At 41.3% G+C, this 17,520-nt stretch overlaps 1 protein-coding gene across 1 annotated transcript; it reads left to right on the forward strand.

Moving 5' to 3' along the window:
- Window positions 1–1,903: 1,903 nt before the first annotated feature.
- LOC109931635 lies at window positions 1,904–15,529 on the forward strand. The gene is made up of 4 exons (XM_020530882.2): window positions 1,904–2,473; window positions 7,311–7,527; window positions 14,986–15,163; window positions 15,240–15,529. The coding sequence occupies exons 1-4, from the start codon at window positions 2,050–2,052 to the stop codon at window positions 15,471–15,473; spliced, it is 1,053 nt and encodes a 350-aa protein (XP_020386471.1). The 5' UTR covers window positions 1,904–2,049; the 3' UTR covers window positions 15,474–15,529.
- Window positions 15,530–17,520: the final 1,991 nt, after the last annotated feature.

A 17,520-nucleotide genomic window follows, 5' to 3' on the forward strand; every position in this document is an offset into this window, starting at 1 on the left:
CCTTTTCACTTAAAGCAGAACTACAGAAAGAGAGAAGGACTAGGTCCTAGTGGCTGCTGGAAAGGGAAGGAAAGTGGGGCCAATCTAAGCACTTGTGTTTATCCATCAAGTTTGCATCTGGTAATGCACATTCTTTTAACTACCTTTAACAGAATGCATATAAGAGTGGAGGTGAAGCAGGTCTCATTTTAGCCTCTTCTTCCAGCCCAAAATGGGAATAGGTTTCTGGGGAGGGAGCAAGAGAGGGGGAGAGTGTGTGTAAGTGCACACACAGACAAACTCACTTACAAACACGCTCTGAATCACATCCAGACAGTCACTCATTCACTCACTCACTTGCACACACAGACTCACTCAGTTTCATCAGATTTTATGGAAGATTTCTTTCTATGAGACCTAGCAAGATCACTCTCTGTGCCTTATTAACTATCCCTACCCAACCCCTATAATGCACCTGTTGCCCAATTTTTACCCCATCTTATCACTCACCGTTCCCAGAACAACTTGCCACTCACTGGTTATCTGGCAAAAGACTGGCACGTCAGGCACTCATACTTTTTTTTAAAGCATGTAGTGCACCTGGCAATCTGGCATTGCCCCTCAGTGGCAAAGCAATGACACAACAGCCACAAAGTCACACTGCTCACATAGCTGACACCCTTTCACACTTACAACACTTAACTCTAATCACTGTTTTAACCACCAGACCACACAATCTACGTGCTTAGCTACACCTAAGCACTGTCTGCAAGTCACCTCTGTTTTGTCTCCATTACCCACTAGACACTCAAATCTTGTCATTAGCCAATCAGGGGACATCACACACAGGCAAGCACTCAGACAATTCCAAACATGAGGTTTTAGTCACACCTACCAAAAGCAAACATAAGCAAATGATTAGAGGAGGCAGCTCACTCCCACAATGCATACCAACATCATAACCAATGACTGTTGTGATGGTCCGTTGCACCCAGCTTTCTTTTCCTGGAACCAGGTGTGTCAGTCAGGTCCTGTCTGGCTTATAGACCTCAATGCAGCAGAGTTCTGACATGCACAAGGAGAACTTCCTCCTCCCCAGTGTCCTCACCAACCTCCTCAAAAGATTGCTCCCATTCCCCCAGGTCTCAGCATATAACACATCGCCTCTCCAAATACGCAGAGTACAGCATGCCAGGATGATGTGGTGGCATGTGACATGGGTTCAAATCCCACCCACAGCAGCTGGTTAAAATCCAAATTCAATTGAAGAAACTGGAATAAACAAAAGTTAGCCCAATGCTGTTATTGTTGTAAAAACCCATTTGACACACAAATGTATTTTAGGGAAGGAATCCTGCTGTCCTTACTTGGTCTGATTTACATGTAACTCTACACCCATAGTAATATGGTTGACTCTTAAGTACCTTCTGAGCAATTACGGATGGGCAATAAATATTGGCCTAGCCGGAGACATCTGCAGCCTGTGAACAAATAAAACGAAATTCTAATCTGACTGTACAGGAACAACCCACCCATTGTTCTGAACACATCAAGTTTTACATGCATTTTAGCACTGTGTCTGCCATTTCATCTAATGGTATCAAAGTTCATTAACAGAGTAAGTAGAATGTGAAAGAGTCTACACCTTAGAAAGAAGCCATTTGGCCCTGTTGGTTCATTCTGGAACTTTTTGTTCCACAGTAACCTCTAAACTTTCCTCTAACTCTGTCAGCCTATTCTTCTATTATTTCTCCCTCAAACCTTCATTTGGCTTCTCCATTTACGACCCCGGGTATAACCCCACCAGTTAATTTCACATTTTGATCAGTCTTTGTGTAAACAGCTTTCTCCTGAATTCCCGATTAGATTTCACTTTGTCATGACCTTATTAAGCAATGTACAGTGGCTACTACGGTACAGCACAGTGGGAAATACTTTATCAGCAGCGGCCGCTTAGACAGGAAACCTAAACACTTCCTTCTTGCAATCCTCGGTTCGCCTCAAGAGTTTTAGATGCAAACAAAACTGCAGCTAAAGGTCCAGAATTCCTGCAAAACGAACTAAGTTAAAATGGAATTGCAAATCCTTGCAATGAGTGAGGCTCTGGAAGAGCCTCTGCAAAAGTATTACACAAGTTTTGTGAAAAAGGAGCCAGGCGAAAAGGATAAGAAGCGCACTTTACAGTTGATGCTGAAACAGCTTCTGGAGTTTATTCACAGTCGAGACGATTTGTTTGAGAATTGCTTCATCCAAGTGGGAAGTATTGCTGACGGAACCAAAGCCGAGGCTGTCGATGAACTTGATGTACTGATCCCCTTGCGGAAGGATAAACTCCGGGTTACTCCGAATGACCAGAGTTTGAATACATTTTCCATCGATGAGTATGTCAATGGCGGGTGGAGGTGCCTTTCTCATGATGAAACTATCTCGAGGCTGTATGAATTGGTAACTGAATACAAAGAGAAATATTACAAGGACGACCCTTCCTTTGCAGGTAAAAACCTAGTTCAGCCTATCAGTGTGAAGGGTAACGAGTAAATATTTAATTTGGGCCAATTGCATTAAAATGAGTAAAACACGCGAGAATGTCGATTGACACCAAAACCTCACGGGAGGGAGAAAAATTGGCGGAGGGATCTTTTGAGAACAGATTGACCCTTTCGACTTTAGACAATATGCGGCTGAGTAAGAAATAAAGCGAACTGTTGCTCTGAAAAAAAAAGACTGGGAACCATTTTCCAGATGTCCATTTGTTTTGTGGGGGTGAACTTTTTTAAATCCTTTATTCGCCTCACTGATCGATCAGAGTAAAAATGTTACGGTAGGATTGTGCGGGTGTAATGGCCACATTTCAGATTTTCTTTGTCACGTCAGCTTTCAGGGGCCGATGAACAAATTGCAGAAAGGTAGTAGACAAACAGGAGGCTGGAAGAACACAGCAAACCAGGCAGCATGTGGAGGAAAAGAGAAGTCAACGTTTCAGGAATCTTCTCACCTCCCCCCTTCCCCCTACCACCCCACCTCCTCCCTTCCAGTTACCAACCGGGCTCATCCCTTCCATCGACCAAACAGTTCATACCTACTATCAGTGTCCACTATCACCACCTTTCCACTACCCCCACCCTTTATCTGTAGCTCCCTTACCCCCACATCCAGTCCTGAAGAAGAGTAATACCCAAAACATTGACTGCTGCAGATATTGCCTGGCCTGCTATGTTCTTCCAGCCTCCTATTTGTCTACCTTGGATACCAGTATCTGCAGTTTTTTTTGTCTCTGCAGAAAGATAGTGTTTGGCACAATGTTAAATCTGTATTTCAAAGTGAAACTTGGGGTATGAGGAAAACATAACTTATAGAGTCATACAGCATGGAAACAGGCTTTTCAGTCCAACAATTTATAACTGAACTAGTCCCACCTGCCTGTGCTTGGCCCATATCCCTACAAATGTTTCTTACACATGTACTTATCAAAATGTCTTTTAAATGTTGCAACTGTACCCGCATCCATCACTTCATCTGGAAGTCCATACTACAAACCAACCACTCTCTTAAAACAATTGCCCTTTCATGTTTTTTTTAAATCTTTCTCCTCTCACATTTAAAACATGCCCCCAGTCTTAAAATCCCCCACCTTAGGGAAAAGACACCAGCCATTCTGTTTACCCCTTATGATTTTATAAACCACTGTTTGATCACCCCTGAATCTCCTATGCTCCAGTGAAAAAAGATCCTAGCCTATCCAACCCCTCCTTATAACTCAAACTCTCCATTCTCAGCAACATCCTGGTAAAGTACTGCTGATGCTGGAGTCAGAGATAACACAGTGTGGAGCTGGAGGAACACTGCAGGCCAGGCAGCATCAGAGGAGCAGAAAAGCTGATGTTTTGGGACGGGACAAGGGTCCCAACCCGAAATGTCAGCTTTCCTGCTGCTCTGATGCTGGCTGGCCCTGCTGTGTTCCTCCAGCTGTCCTGACCCAAAACGATAGCTTTCCTGTTCCTCTGATGCTGCCTGGCCTGCTGTGTTCCTCCAGCTCCACACTGTTATCAACATCCTGGTAAATCTGTTCTGAACCCTCTCCAGCTTAATAATATCCTTCCCATAACAGAGCAAAAGAAAGTGAAAGCTATAAATAGATCATTTAACAATAAGCAATTATGAAGAAAACCACTAGAATGTGACATTAAGGGTGTCACAGTGGCTGAGTGGTTAGCACTGCTGCCTCACAACACCAGGGATCCAGGTTTGATTCCAGTCTTGGGTGACTGCGTGGAGTTTGTATTTTCTCCCATGTCTGCATGGGTTTCTTCCCACAGTTCAAAGATGTGCAGGTTAGGTCGATTGGCCATGCTAAATTGCCCATAGTATCCAGGGATGTGCAGGCTCCGTGGATTAGCCAAGGAAATTTCGGGTTACAGGGATAGTGTAGGGAGGGTGGGTCTGGGTATCTTGCTGTTCAGAGGGTCGTTGTGTATTTGTTGGGCCAAATGGCCTGCTTCCACACTGTTGGGATTCTATTATCCTAAGTACCAGAACTAACCAATAAAATGATTTTCGTCTTTTCACATGAAGAATAGCTGGAGGTAGAAGCTGACTAGGTCCCAGTCCCAGGTAATTGCTAAGTAGTTGGATCCAACTATCACTGACCTTGTGCCTCTCGGGACACACACTCCAAGCTGATCTCAGCACACTTCACGTGAGGCTGGGAGTGAAGCAAGTTGCCTTTGAGCCTATGTATTCCTCCTGTCCCAGCCCAGTATGTGCATAGGTTTTAGGGGAGTGAGCTGGAGATGGCAGGGGAGGGTGCATATATGTGTCTAGCACCAAATCTCTCTCACACAGATACACAGAGTCATTCTCTCACACACACCACACAAACAATCACACACATCTTCACATTCACATAACAGACTCACATGGACAGATTCACACATTTGCTCAGATATACACTAAAATAAGGTGACAAACAAATAGACTGACTCCCACAAATAGACAAACCCACTCACACACATGCAGCCTCATTCACTCACTTAGAGACTCACACAAGCAGACTCACATGAGATTTAATCATACACACAGACACATTCACTCTCACACACAGGCACTCAGTCACAAAGACCAACTCACTCACACAATGAACACAAACAAACTTACTTTACACACCCATTCACTCATAAACATACACATACAAACATCTTTCCACCTATTTGAGTGTCAATTGCAAACTTGCTGACAGTACATTCATTTTCCTCATTCAAGTTATTAATTTATATCGTAAGTAATTGTGACAGTAGCACTGATCCCCGTGGCACTCCGCTTGTTACAGGTTTCCAGCCTGAAAACTACCCCCTATATCAACTTTCTGTCTTCTATTAGTTAGTGAAGCCTTTGTCCATGCTAATATACTACCTCCAACACCATGGGCTTTTATCTTAACACAAACGCCTTCTGAAAATCCAAATATATTACATTTACTGCTTCCCTTTTATCTAACATTCTAGTCAACATCATGGTTTCATGTTATATTAAGTGAGGTTTATGTGTGATATCTCATTGAATGTGCCTTTTGGAAATCCAAATGGATTATATCTACTAGTTCCCCATTATCTATCCAGCTTGTTACCTCCTCAAAGAATTCTAGTAAATTGGTTAGGTATGATTTCCCTTTCATGAAGCAATATTGACTCTGCTTGATTCGACTGTGGATGGAATCTTGTAGGGGCCTAAGCGATGTGGGCTATGGCAAGGTTTGTGGCAGAATTGAGTGAGCTGTCAGGCGAGACCTATGTTAGTATTTGGAGCAACTCACTACATCTTTTATGCATTTGCCAAGCAGGGGGCTGTGTTTCTCACTAGGCAGCAGTGAGTTGCCAATTAAGAGGGATTATAGCTCGTTAAATATTTTATCAATGTTGCAACTTGCCCCAATAAATTTCAATTTCCTATTTTAACAAACAAGCTACACATTGAGAATTCTTGACAAGAAAGTCAGAGCAGGTACCTGGTGACTACAGCTCACGGCTGGTTGTGAGGAGCCTCTTTGTGACTTATTACCAAACAGCATCACAGGGCTTAATCCATGGCCACCAGCTGAAAGCTCCCCCCATCCACAGGTATTTGGCCACCCCTCATGACTGTTGTGGCACCTCTCCAATCCACTCACGGAATGCTGAGGAAACACAGACCCGCATTGCAGGGCATATCAGCAACTAACATTGAAATGCTGCAGCAAGAACTCTTGAATTGGATCAGGCTGTATCCCAGCTGTCTTACTGTGTACTCACAAAATTCTCACCTCCATGTTCATAGTATTTCTGCCTTGTCTTGATAATTATCTCAGTCTCCCACAACCTGGCAGGTTGCATTTCTGCTTTGCAGTGCTCAGTCAAAGGGATGCACATCTTGCTGTCTGGCGGCTTACTCAGCAAACACACTACATGGCAAATGGGACCAGATTAATTTAGGACATCCGGTCGGCATGGACACATTGGACCAAAGGGTCTGTTTCCTTGCTCTACAGCTGTATGACTCTATGTGCAGCAAGCAAGCAGCAATGTCTCAAAGTCTTTGGGGAATCATTCTCCCCATTTTACAGGGAGGCATCCATCAGTCAGGGGAATTGACATAGTAAGCCAAGGGCAGACCTGATACCAATCCAGGGATTGGCCATTGTCAGACATCCCATTGGGATGCTCTCAAGTAGGGGCCCCATGTCTGGATGATGGTTAGTCCTGTAGCTTCCTTGCTGCCAATCTGTGGGTTAGGTCTGATGCAGTCAGGGAGAGGTGCAGGTATCACTCGGGGTCTGGGTGCATCTCCTCAGGGCTGCCTGGTTAGGTCAGTCAAGAGGGAGGCCAATCTGTCCATCCAGAAATGAAGTGGAAAGAGTGTTAAAAAGGCTGACAAGGAGGCGGTTGCTGTGGGAAGGAAACTCAAGAACCATTGATTGGGATTGGGGACTGCAGGCTGGAGGGGGAGGACAATGCCAATTGTGAAGGAGAGCAACTGTGTTTGCAAGTGGGGAATACAGTACAGCACAGATGGGAAACAGGTAAATGTGGAAACGGGGTTGATCTATGGTAAGGAGCACCCTGGCTCCAAGGCAGAGGCAGTGTATGACCACAGCTGGCGTGGGCACTTATGTAGTAGGGGTTTGGAGGGAATGGGAGTGTGGAGAAATGACTGTCATTCAGATCTGAATTTCCTGTTATATTATCTTTACTGTTATATATATCTTTCTGAAAGTGTCATTTATTAGGATGATTGACTTGCCTGTAGATTATCCATCTGATGTCTTATGTATTTAACTAATAATGAACTTGTGTTAATAGTCAGAAAAAAGACGGTCACAGCTGCAGCTTTGCCTCTGAAGATTGACTGGATAAAAATTGATATGGTGCTTTGCATTAAAAATCCCCTTCAGTTCTCTGATGTGAAATGGCCTTTTCCAAAATGGCTGAATGGTCAGTCCAAGTGGCTGACCTATCAACAACAAGAATCTGTCAGACAAATGGGAATAGACATGACATGTCATGGAATACTCTGGAGGTAAATGAAGTAATTGTATTTGCCACATCAAAGTTTGTTTGATTAGACTGAAAATAGTAAATTGGTGATGTTATAAGAAATAAGAAAAACATAACCATTAGTCTGATAACTTTTGCACTGTGCACACTGGGAGATTACTTGCTATAATATTTGTAAATAATAATAATAATGGTGATTATGTGAACATTTTGAACTACGTCCACTCAAATATATGAAAATCACTCTGTAGAGGCACTATACACTTTGTGTTGATTCTGGAGAATCCACTTGGCGCTGTGTAACATCATCAGAAAATAAAAATGTAAGATATGGAAGCAGGAGTACACCATATGGCTCCTCAAACCTGCTGTCGTTCAATACAATCATGACCAATCTTCTGGTTCAACTCTGTTTTCCCATCAATATCCTTTGTTTCCGTTAGACATCAAAACTCTGACTCGGTTTTAAATAGACTCAATAACAAAGCATCCATCAGCTCTGAGGTAGACCATTCCAAAGATTTCTTACCCTCTGAATGAAAAAAATTCTCATCTTTGTCATAAATCAGTCCCTTATCCTGAGACTTTGCCCCATTTTCTACATCCCACTCAAGCTTTCAGTGTCTACCTTGGCAAACCCCTTCACAATATTGTATGTTTCACTGAGATTGCCTTTCATTCTTCTAAACTCCGGAGAATATAGCCCAATTCACTCAACCTTTCATAAGAGGATAACTTTCTCATCACAAGAATCACTCAAGTGAGCCTTCTCTGTAACAACTCCAAGACGGCTGTATCCTTCCTTGGATATGGAGACAAACCTTGGTATTGTTCCCCCAGTGTGGTCTCAGTGTAGCCCTATACAGTTGTGAGAATACTTAATTATTCTGTTACGATCCCAGAGAAGATTGCCAAATTTATATCATGAGCCTAGATGAGACTGCTAGATTTATTTTCCAACTTGGTTAGAGATTAAGAACTTTCTTCGTCCAAAGTCGGCAAAGGTTGAAATCCCAGATACTTACTAAAAAAAGGAACATGTTTTTGAACAAACAAAGTAAATATTACAAGCAAATGATAAAAAGTAAAACAATGTACATGTGCAACTTATAGTCTAACATCAGAATTAGCATGAGGTAAATATGTGTTAACAAAGAAACTCTGATTGAATACATAAATCACAAAGTATATCAAATAGTAGGCACAATCAAAACAGATTTTGTGGATTTCTCAGCAAGCCACCCAGATTTAGTGACCCTGTGGGACACCAAATCTCTTTAAACTTTTCCTCCTTCATGGAGGGAATATCACATCTTCAATTTCAAAGATCTAGCCTCTGAATCTCTTAAAGAGACTTGATCACAGTCTGTCTCAATGACTGTGCAGGTCGTTTAGTCCAGTCTCTTCTCTCGAGAGCATATTCCTCAAGATACCTGAGAATGCAAGTTTCCAATGATCAGTACAATTCCCACATTTTACCAAATAGTTAGTTTCACCAAGCTACTGCTGCCCATGAATTCTTGGGCTTGAAGATCCAGATTCCTTGGTCTTCTTTGCCAAATGAGCTGACCTAATTCTATACTCAGAGGCTAATCACAAGCACAGCCCCAGCTCTTCAGCCATGCGATTGCCAAAAACTGCACAGACTCCCAGCTAATCAATATTTTCTCCCAAGGCTGCATCCCATTGGACTTCACAAGGCTGCAATCCAGTAACTAATTACAGGCTCAATTCCAGCTCTCTAACTTCTCTGAGCAGAACCTTACTCCCAAGGGCTGCCTTTGCCCCAACTACAATGAGCCAGCTAACAGCAATACTTTGGCAAAATGGATTATCTTTTCTGACTCTGTCTCACTTACTGGCTGATCCTTGAATTATTGTTTAGTAACCCTTAAACTGTTTAAAATTATCTATTGAAACCTTCCCAAAGCATTCTACCTTTATTACTGAGCGGAATGAAATTTTAACAATTACAGCTGCCAACTTCAAACACATAGAACAGAACTGATTTATTGCAATTCCCATATTCAAATCCCTTTGCAAAAAAGGCCAACATTTCATTTGTCTTTCTAATTGGTTGCTGTTCCTGCATGTTAACTTTCTCCATTCCTTGAACAAGTAAACAAAAGAATCTACAAGCATCAACATTTTGAAATTCAACACCGTCTAAACAAAATCTGCTTTTCTATGCTTACTGCCAAAGTGAATAACCTCAAGTTACAATCAGTTCATGGCCCTCTGTAAATACTTTGGGTTATTCTATTTTACTTCTTTTGTGTAATAAACTTCTGTTTTATTGTCAATCAAATCTCCACATTGTGTCCTTGAGTTTCAGTGAAAGACCACCTCATCAAATAAAAAAAAACAAAATATGATTTATCAAACCAAACTGCAGTCTGGATTCTGACTTCTCCAGTGATAAAATCATATGGCATCATAACAGTAACAGATAGGAATACGAAGTGAGTCCCAAAAAAGATAAAAATTAAACAAATTATAGTCTCTGAGTCAACCATGAAAAGTAGATAGATTATTGTGACCATTTCAGTGGATGTTACCAGTAGTATTGATATTGGAAGTTGAACAGTTGATTTTGAGATTCTTGGCTTTGTAAGCTGACTGAATTCTTTAGTCCTGGTACCTTTCAACAGACACTGGCTGGCAGCTCACATAGTGAGTTTTTATTTACTTTTTTACCTGCATTGCAGGGCTGTTTAATGATGGTTCTAAAAGCTTTGATCTTCACAACCCATCAGTCCACATACTAGGACATCAGACCATTAACAGACACAAACCAAAGTTGAAGCTTGTTTTTATCTCCATTTTACATAGCTTTTTGCCATCAATAAACTTGGATGCATTATGTTTAGTCTCTTTGTATAGATCTCTAACATAGATTACAAATAACTGAGGCCCCAGCATGGCTTCTTCTGACAGTTCAAGAGCTACAGTCTTCCAAATTGGATGCATCCTGTTCACCCTACTTTCTACATCCTGTCATTAACCAATCCTCCATTAGTGATAATACATAACCCCAGCTCCATTAGCCCAAGTCTTACCTTATATCAGTGTGATTATGGTTATTGGTCATGATAATAGTGAAAATAAGTTTTAGTTACTACATCAACAATGTTGCATGCAAAGTTTATCACAATGTTAGTTAAAGTAATTTAAAAACAATTTTTCCCATAAACATATGGATCTTTATTCTTTTATGGGATGTGGAGTTGCTGGCAAGATAGGCATTTGTTGCCTATCCCTAACTGCCCTTAAACTGGTTTATTCAACTATGTCAGAGGACTCTTCAGAGTCAATCACATTGCCGAGTCTACGGAATCATACATGGATGAGGATGGCAGACTTCCTTCTCTAAAGGACATTAGTGAGCCAGATGAGTCTCTACAACAATCAACAATGGTTTTGTGGTCACAAAGATGAGCTTTTAATTTTGGATTCATTAATTGATTTTGATTCTGCCAGTCGCATTGGTGGATTTAAACATGTGCTACAGACCATTACGGTGGACCTTTAGTTTACGGTCCATCGGCATTACCAGTACCTACCACTGCCCATAAATGGGTGCTAGAGTACTGGATGTTATGAGAAAATAATTTAGAATAACTTGCATTTAATTTAGGAAAACATCCCAAGGCCATTCATATTTGCACAATAAGATCTATTTCTCATCCTTTTGCTACTCCTCAAATACATCTTCTAAAAACACATTTTCACATGTACACTGATGACACTCAGAACCACTCACCCCTCCACTGTTTCTAAACTGTCCAGTTGCCTTTCCAACACCTAATACTGGTTGAGCAGAAATGTACTCCAGATCATTATTTGGAAAATCGAAGCCATTGTCTCCCAACGCTGCCACCAACTCTGATCTCCAGCTATCAAGTTTATCCCTTTCCTGAACAATTGTAAGAGGCTGAGCTAGACTATGTGTAATTCTGGTGTCATATTTGATTTCAAGATGAGCCATCAACCACATACCATCACTAAGATCACCTGTTTCCTTCTCCATAATGTAATTGTACCCCAGACTGCATCAGGGCATCTGTTCCTGAAAACCTCATCCACAGCATTTGTATCTCTACACATGACTGTTCTAACTCCTAACTGGCTTCCCAAGTTCCATTCCCTGCAACTTTAAGTCAGCTAAACTTTGACGTCTATATTCTACTTTGCACCATTCATCCGTGAGATCTGTTCTAGTTGACCTACATTGGCTCCCTGTTAAGCAACACTTCTCTCATCCTGGTTATCAAATCCTTTTGCTCCAAATGTCTGTTATCTGTTCCAGCCATACAATCCTTCTCTAATTCTGGTCTCGTGAGCACCTCGATTTTAACTGCTCCACCAGTAGTAGCCATATCTCTGGCAGCCAGAGACCTGAGTGTTGGAGTTCTCTCCATAAAACACTGTGCCTCTGTCTCTGTTTTAAGAAGTTGTGCTGTTGACCAATCTTGTGACCATCTGTCCTAGTATCTTCTTACGTTACTTTGTGTCAAAATTTGTTTTTGGATATTTAGACTGAGGATATTTCAGTACATTATATTGCAGAGCTGGGTAGGAGGGTGAACTGTGGGGAGGATGCGAAGATGCTTCAGTGTGAGTTGGATAAGTTGAGTGAGCGGGAAAATGTATGGCAGATAACGTGGATAAATACGAGGTTATCCACTTTGGGAGCAAAAACAGGAAGATATGTTATTGTCTGAATGGTGATAGATGGGGAAAGGATGCATTGAGACCAGGGTGTCCCTGTACACCAGTCGCTGAAAGTACGCATACAGGTACAGCAGGCGGTGAAGGTAGCAAATGATATGTTGCCCTTCATAGCGAAAACATTCGAGTACAGAAGCAGAGATGTCTTTCTGCAATTGTACAGGGCCTTGGTGAGATCGTACCTGGAGTATTGTTTGCAAATTTGGTTTCCTTATCTGAGGAAGGATGTTCTGGCTATGGAGGGAGTGCAGCAAAAGGTTAACAAGATGATTCCTGGGATGGTAGGACTGATGTGTAAAGACTGGATTGTTTAAGCCTATATTTACTGGTGCTTAGAATAATGAGGGGTAATCTCATAGAATCTATAAAATTCTCACAGGACTAGCCTCAATAAATGCAGGAAGGATGTTCCCAATGACCAGGGAGTCCAGAGCTAGGGGTCACTATACAAAGATAGGTGGTAGGCCATTTAGGACTGTGATGAGGAGGAGAAATTTCTTCCGCACATGAGCACAGAAAGTGGTTGAGGCCAATTCATTGAATGAATTCAACATGAGTTAGATATACGTCGTAGGGCTAAAGAGATCAAAGGGTGTGGGGAGAAAGTGGGAACAAGACACTGAGTTGGATGATCAGCCATGATCATATTGAATAGTGGAGCTGGCTCAAAGGGCCAAATGGCCTACTTCTGCTCCTAAGTTCTATGTTTCTACATCAAAGCCACTTTATAACTTACAGTTTTTTTTGTTGTCATGGTCTGTGTGTAAAATACTGTATTAATCAGAAGGTATATTTGCACTTACTGAATACCCAGCAGTAGCTATATAGTGCTAGGTTTTCCTTACTTAGTTAACTCCAAATGAATCTGAAGCAAAAGCTCTTGAACCCAAGGTTATTTCAGAAAGGTGGCAGAGATCTGAGATACTGCATATCCAAAAACAGGAAAGACAGTTCAAGAATGAGAATTATAAGATAGCAGTTGAGGTACTTTTTTGCAGAAAAATCTGCACAAATGTGTTAATTCTTCCTCGGTACATCATTAACTGGGGTATCATAGCTGGGGTGGTGGGTTGGGGAATGAAAAAAAACATAGGTATTTAATTTAACCTCTTTGAAATTTAGGACACTGTAGACCACCCTATTCTGCTCCAACATGTCTGTTTTCTAGCTGTGTCCTCATTTGCTTCTAATCTTTACCAAATGATCACAGCCCAAGTACCTTCAGTAATTGCAAGGATTATAAAATGTATGTTACAGAAACAGATCACTCAGCCCAACTAGCCCACACTAGTGTTCATGCTACACCTGGGTCTCTTTAAATCCTGCTTTGTTATTCTGTTTCATGATTGGTTACTCCTTCTGTCTTTTGGGTCTCCCAAGGAGACACTTCCTACTCCTCATCTACATACTACTCCTAAGTAACACTTCACAGGGATGGAGTCAGGACACTGAAGACACTCAGTTCTGCACCTCTCTTAATCTCTTCACTGCCTCTGTGTTGTAGGACACATGACAGCCCTTTTGCTCAACATAATGAGTTGCAATTACCTCCAGCTAGAAATTGAAAAGTCTGAAACTCTAGTCATGGTCAACACCACAAATCCAAACACAACAGGATAAATTCAAACCTTTCCCCAAATACTGGCTCAGATTCAATCAAATGTGTTAAATCTAAAACTCTCAAAACTAAATTGTGATCATCAAAAAGACTGTCTACTCACGTCTTCATAACTTTGCCAATCCCCTCTGTCTTCGCATATCTCCACTAGAGTTTCCATCACATTGCAATGTTAGCTCCCATCAACCACCCTCCATAAACTCAACTCATCTAACTAACCATATCTTATTAGCACCAGTCTCAGTCACTCAATATTCTCACTAAAATATGTTTGACGCCAACCCTCCAATACTGCATAAATTTCTAATTCTCATATTTACACCCTTTCCTAACTCTATACTTTCTCTAGGCTATAATTCTCATTTCCCACAAAATCTACACCCTTACAACACTGACCTTGTGAATCTTCTCTCCTACTACCTAGCTAGGTTCTATGGTATTGAGTCCACATCCTTAATCCCCTCTTCCCTATTATTTCACCCTTTTAACATTCTCTTTAAAAATAACATTTTAAGCTTCACTTTTGTTCAAGGTATATCCTTATTTGCCTTAGGATCTATTTTGATTACTCCTTTGCAAAATACTTTGTGTTTTTGTTTTTACATTTTGGGTACTAAAAAAAATGCAAGTTATTGTTGTTATTGACTCTTTAATCTTAAAAATGTAGGTAATTAACACATTCAAAGACTGACTTTGTGGTGACATTAATTAGAGATTGATTAATGCCACACTTACAGAACCAAATTATGTAGTCATTCAGTAAACAGTTATAACCAGATGATACATATTGCAAAGTTACCACTGGCGACACGGTGGCACAGTGGTTAGCACTGCTGCCTCACAGCGCCAGGGACCTGGGTTCGATTCCAGCCTCGGGTGACTGTCTGTGTGGAGTTTGCACATTCTCCCCGTGTCTGCGTGGGTTTCCTCCCACAGTCCAAAGATGTGCAGGTTAGGTGGATTGGCCATGCTAAATTGCCTGTAATGTTCAGGGAGGTAGAGGGTGTATATTAGGTGGGTCATAGGGGGATGGATCTGGGTGGGATGCTCTGAGGTTTGGTGTGGACTTGTTGGGCCGAAGGGCCTGTTTCCACACTGTAGGAATTCTAATTGTAATTTTTGTTTCAAAAGGCCATCCTTCTCAAGGATCGATGCTTATTTAATTGGTAAAATTGATGCAAAAGTGGTTATTGGAAAAAAAGCCTTCAAAATCTTTAAATTTCTCAATGGCTACTATTGGACAGTGGATCAATTATGCGAAAACTACCAGGGAAAGAGCCGACCTTTTCTTGGGTCCTTCATGATGAAGGTAGGTTTTTCACTCATTTTATACTTTAATTTACAAGCCACCTTGTTCATATTCTCACTGTTTCTCTCCTTTGCAGATTCTCTATTTACATGCAAGGGAAAAGTATCCAGAATCTCATCACTGGGACACACTGGGAAGGTCATTTTGCAACTTCTTGGATGTTTTAAACCAATGCTGTAATGAAAAGTGCCTGAATCATTATTATCAAACTAACAACAACCTCTTTGAACATGTTGCTGATAAAACCTTCCTATGGTTACAAGAAAAAATTCGCAATATTCTAGAAAATCTAGAAGAAGAGCTTTCCTGAACTGTTTGGAAGAAAAAAGAACAGAAAGATTTAATTAAATACCAGGACAAAAGGAATGCATTATACTTTAATAATTTATTTGCTTCAATTAACTAACTTGTTAACTAATAGTTAGTTTGTTCTAAACTAATAGCTTTAACTAATTTGCTTGAATTAAATATTTTGTTTGCAATTTGTAAACCAACGGCAGCTAGAACTGCCTTAGGCATTACCCTCCACTCGTACACCTTAAAGTGAAAGTAAAGTCACCATAGTTTTACCAGGCCATAGAATTGCTACCTCATTAAGGAGATGGCTGTTGGTGGTTTAACATGAGGATCACCACACCTCAGGTGGGGGGAGAGGCTGACAAGGAGAGTCCTTCACAGTAACCTCCACCATTGTAGGAATTGAAGTCATGCTGCTGGTATCATTCTGCATTGCAAACCAATTTTCCAGTCAACTGAGCTAACCAGTCCCCTTATCTTAGTCATAAAATCCCTACAGTGCGGAAGCAGACCATTCAGCCCATCAAGTCCACCCAGACCCACACCCTCATATCCTTGTAACCCCGCATTTCTCATGGCTAATCCACCTAGCCTAGGTATCTCTGGACACTATGGGTAATTTAGCATGGCCGATCCACTTAACCTGCACATCTTTGGACTGTGGGAGGAAACTGGGGCACCCAGAGGAAACCCACGCAGACTCAGGGAGAACATGCAAACTCCACACAGACAGTTGCCCGACGGTAGAATTAAACTCGGGTCCCGGGCACTATGAGGCAGCAGTGCTAACCACTGAGCCACCGTACTGCCCCAGCTGTTTTAGTTCTGATAATTACTAAAGAATACATAAAGTCAGTATTACAGCTCATAATTGGGAGAATTTCTATATTAGTTATCACCCAAACCCCAATGTGGCCATTTGTAAAATGCTTCTTGTGTATTATACATCAGGCTGCATTTTTCTGCAGCATTTCAAATCCAACATTGGGGTTTATTTGAGGCCTGAACCCAAAATAAGTCTTCAAAGTGCCCAAAGGTATGATTTTACCTGAGGCGTGCTCCTAATTGGGCTGTTGTACTGTTCTATTTCTTTCTTTACTTTGAGCACAATCAACAATTTAACAACACCATAATCAGATCTTTATCTTTAATAAGCTCATGATACAAAGTTCAATGAGATTACTCAATTCAATCAACTAATATGATTCCACTTGATTAGATGTGTTTTATTGTTGAGTGGGTGGCTCAGAGGACAGGACCATGTTTTGTCATTTTCAGACTGACAACAGTGTTTGATCAAAATACATACTAATTTGATGTGATCTTTGCACAAGATGCATGCTCACACCAAATTACAATACATCAAAAGAAAAACTATGCAGGTTTCAGACATTGTGCACCCAAGAAGATATACTTGTTTTCATCTCAATCTCTCTCAATGCTTCCATTTTTATTACTATAAATATGTCCAGATAACATATTCCAGAACTCTAAAACAAGAAAAAGATCCTAAAGACCTTTCAATTCCCTCAGCTTCTCAATCTTACCGAAGCATTCCTATTCAGCAGAAGTGAGAGCTGTTTTCACTTACAATGTGCTGATCCCATTAACAACCCAGGCATTGAGACTGAGAATTTGCATATCCATATCCATGTCCACATTTTCTGTTCAATCAAGGATAGCATGGGTGGAAGCCCAATGAGAGGGCAGTCAGCAGCCCCGTGACAAGAGGTTGGTGCTGCTGAGGCAGAAGGGTGAACATAACACTGACCAAAAACCAACTGAAAATTTAAAATGTAAAAGAGTACCCATAGGTGTTATGCCCATTTGTGTAGGGAGGAAAACCTACTATAGGAGTTGTTAATGATCTGGTTGCAGCCTTCTTAACCTAGTGGTTCATTCATTGAACCTTGCAGTGAGAGGCAGTACCACTTGACCTCTGGTCTGTCCACAGAAGGTCACTTCTACGTTGCTGCCAGCCTTTGGACTCACCAAAGGTCCACTCGGATGGGATGAAAATGCCCATAATTGCAACCTTCATTGAGTTCATTTGCTGTCCA

This window comes from Rhincodon typus, chromosome 3 (genome assembly GCF_021869965.1).
Source record: "Rhincodon typus isolate 14 chromosome 3, sRhiTyp1.1, whole genome shotgun sequence".
Taxonomy (NCBI): domain Eukaryota; kingdom Metazoa; phylum Chordata; class Chondrichthyes; order Orectolobiformes; family Rhincodontidae; genus Rhincodon; species Rhincodon typus.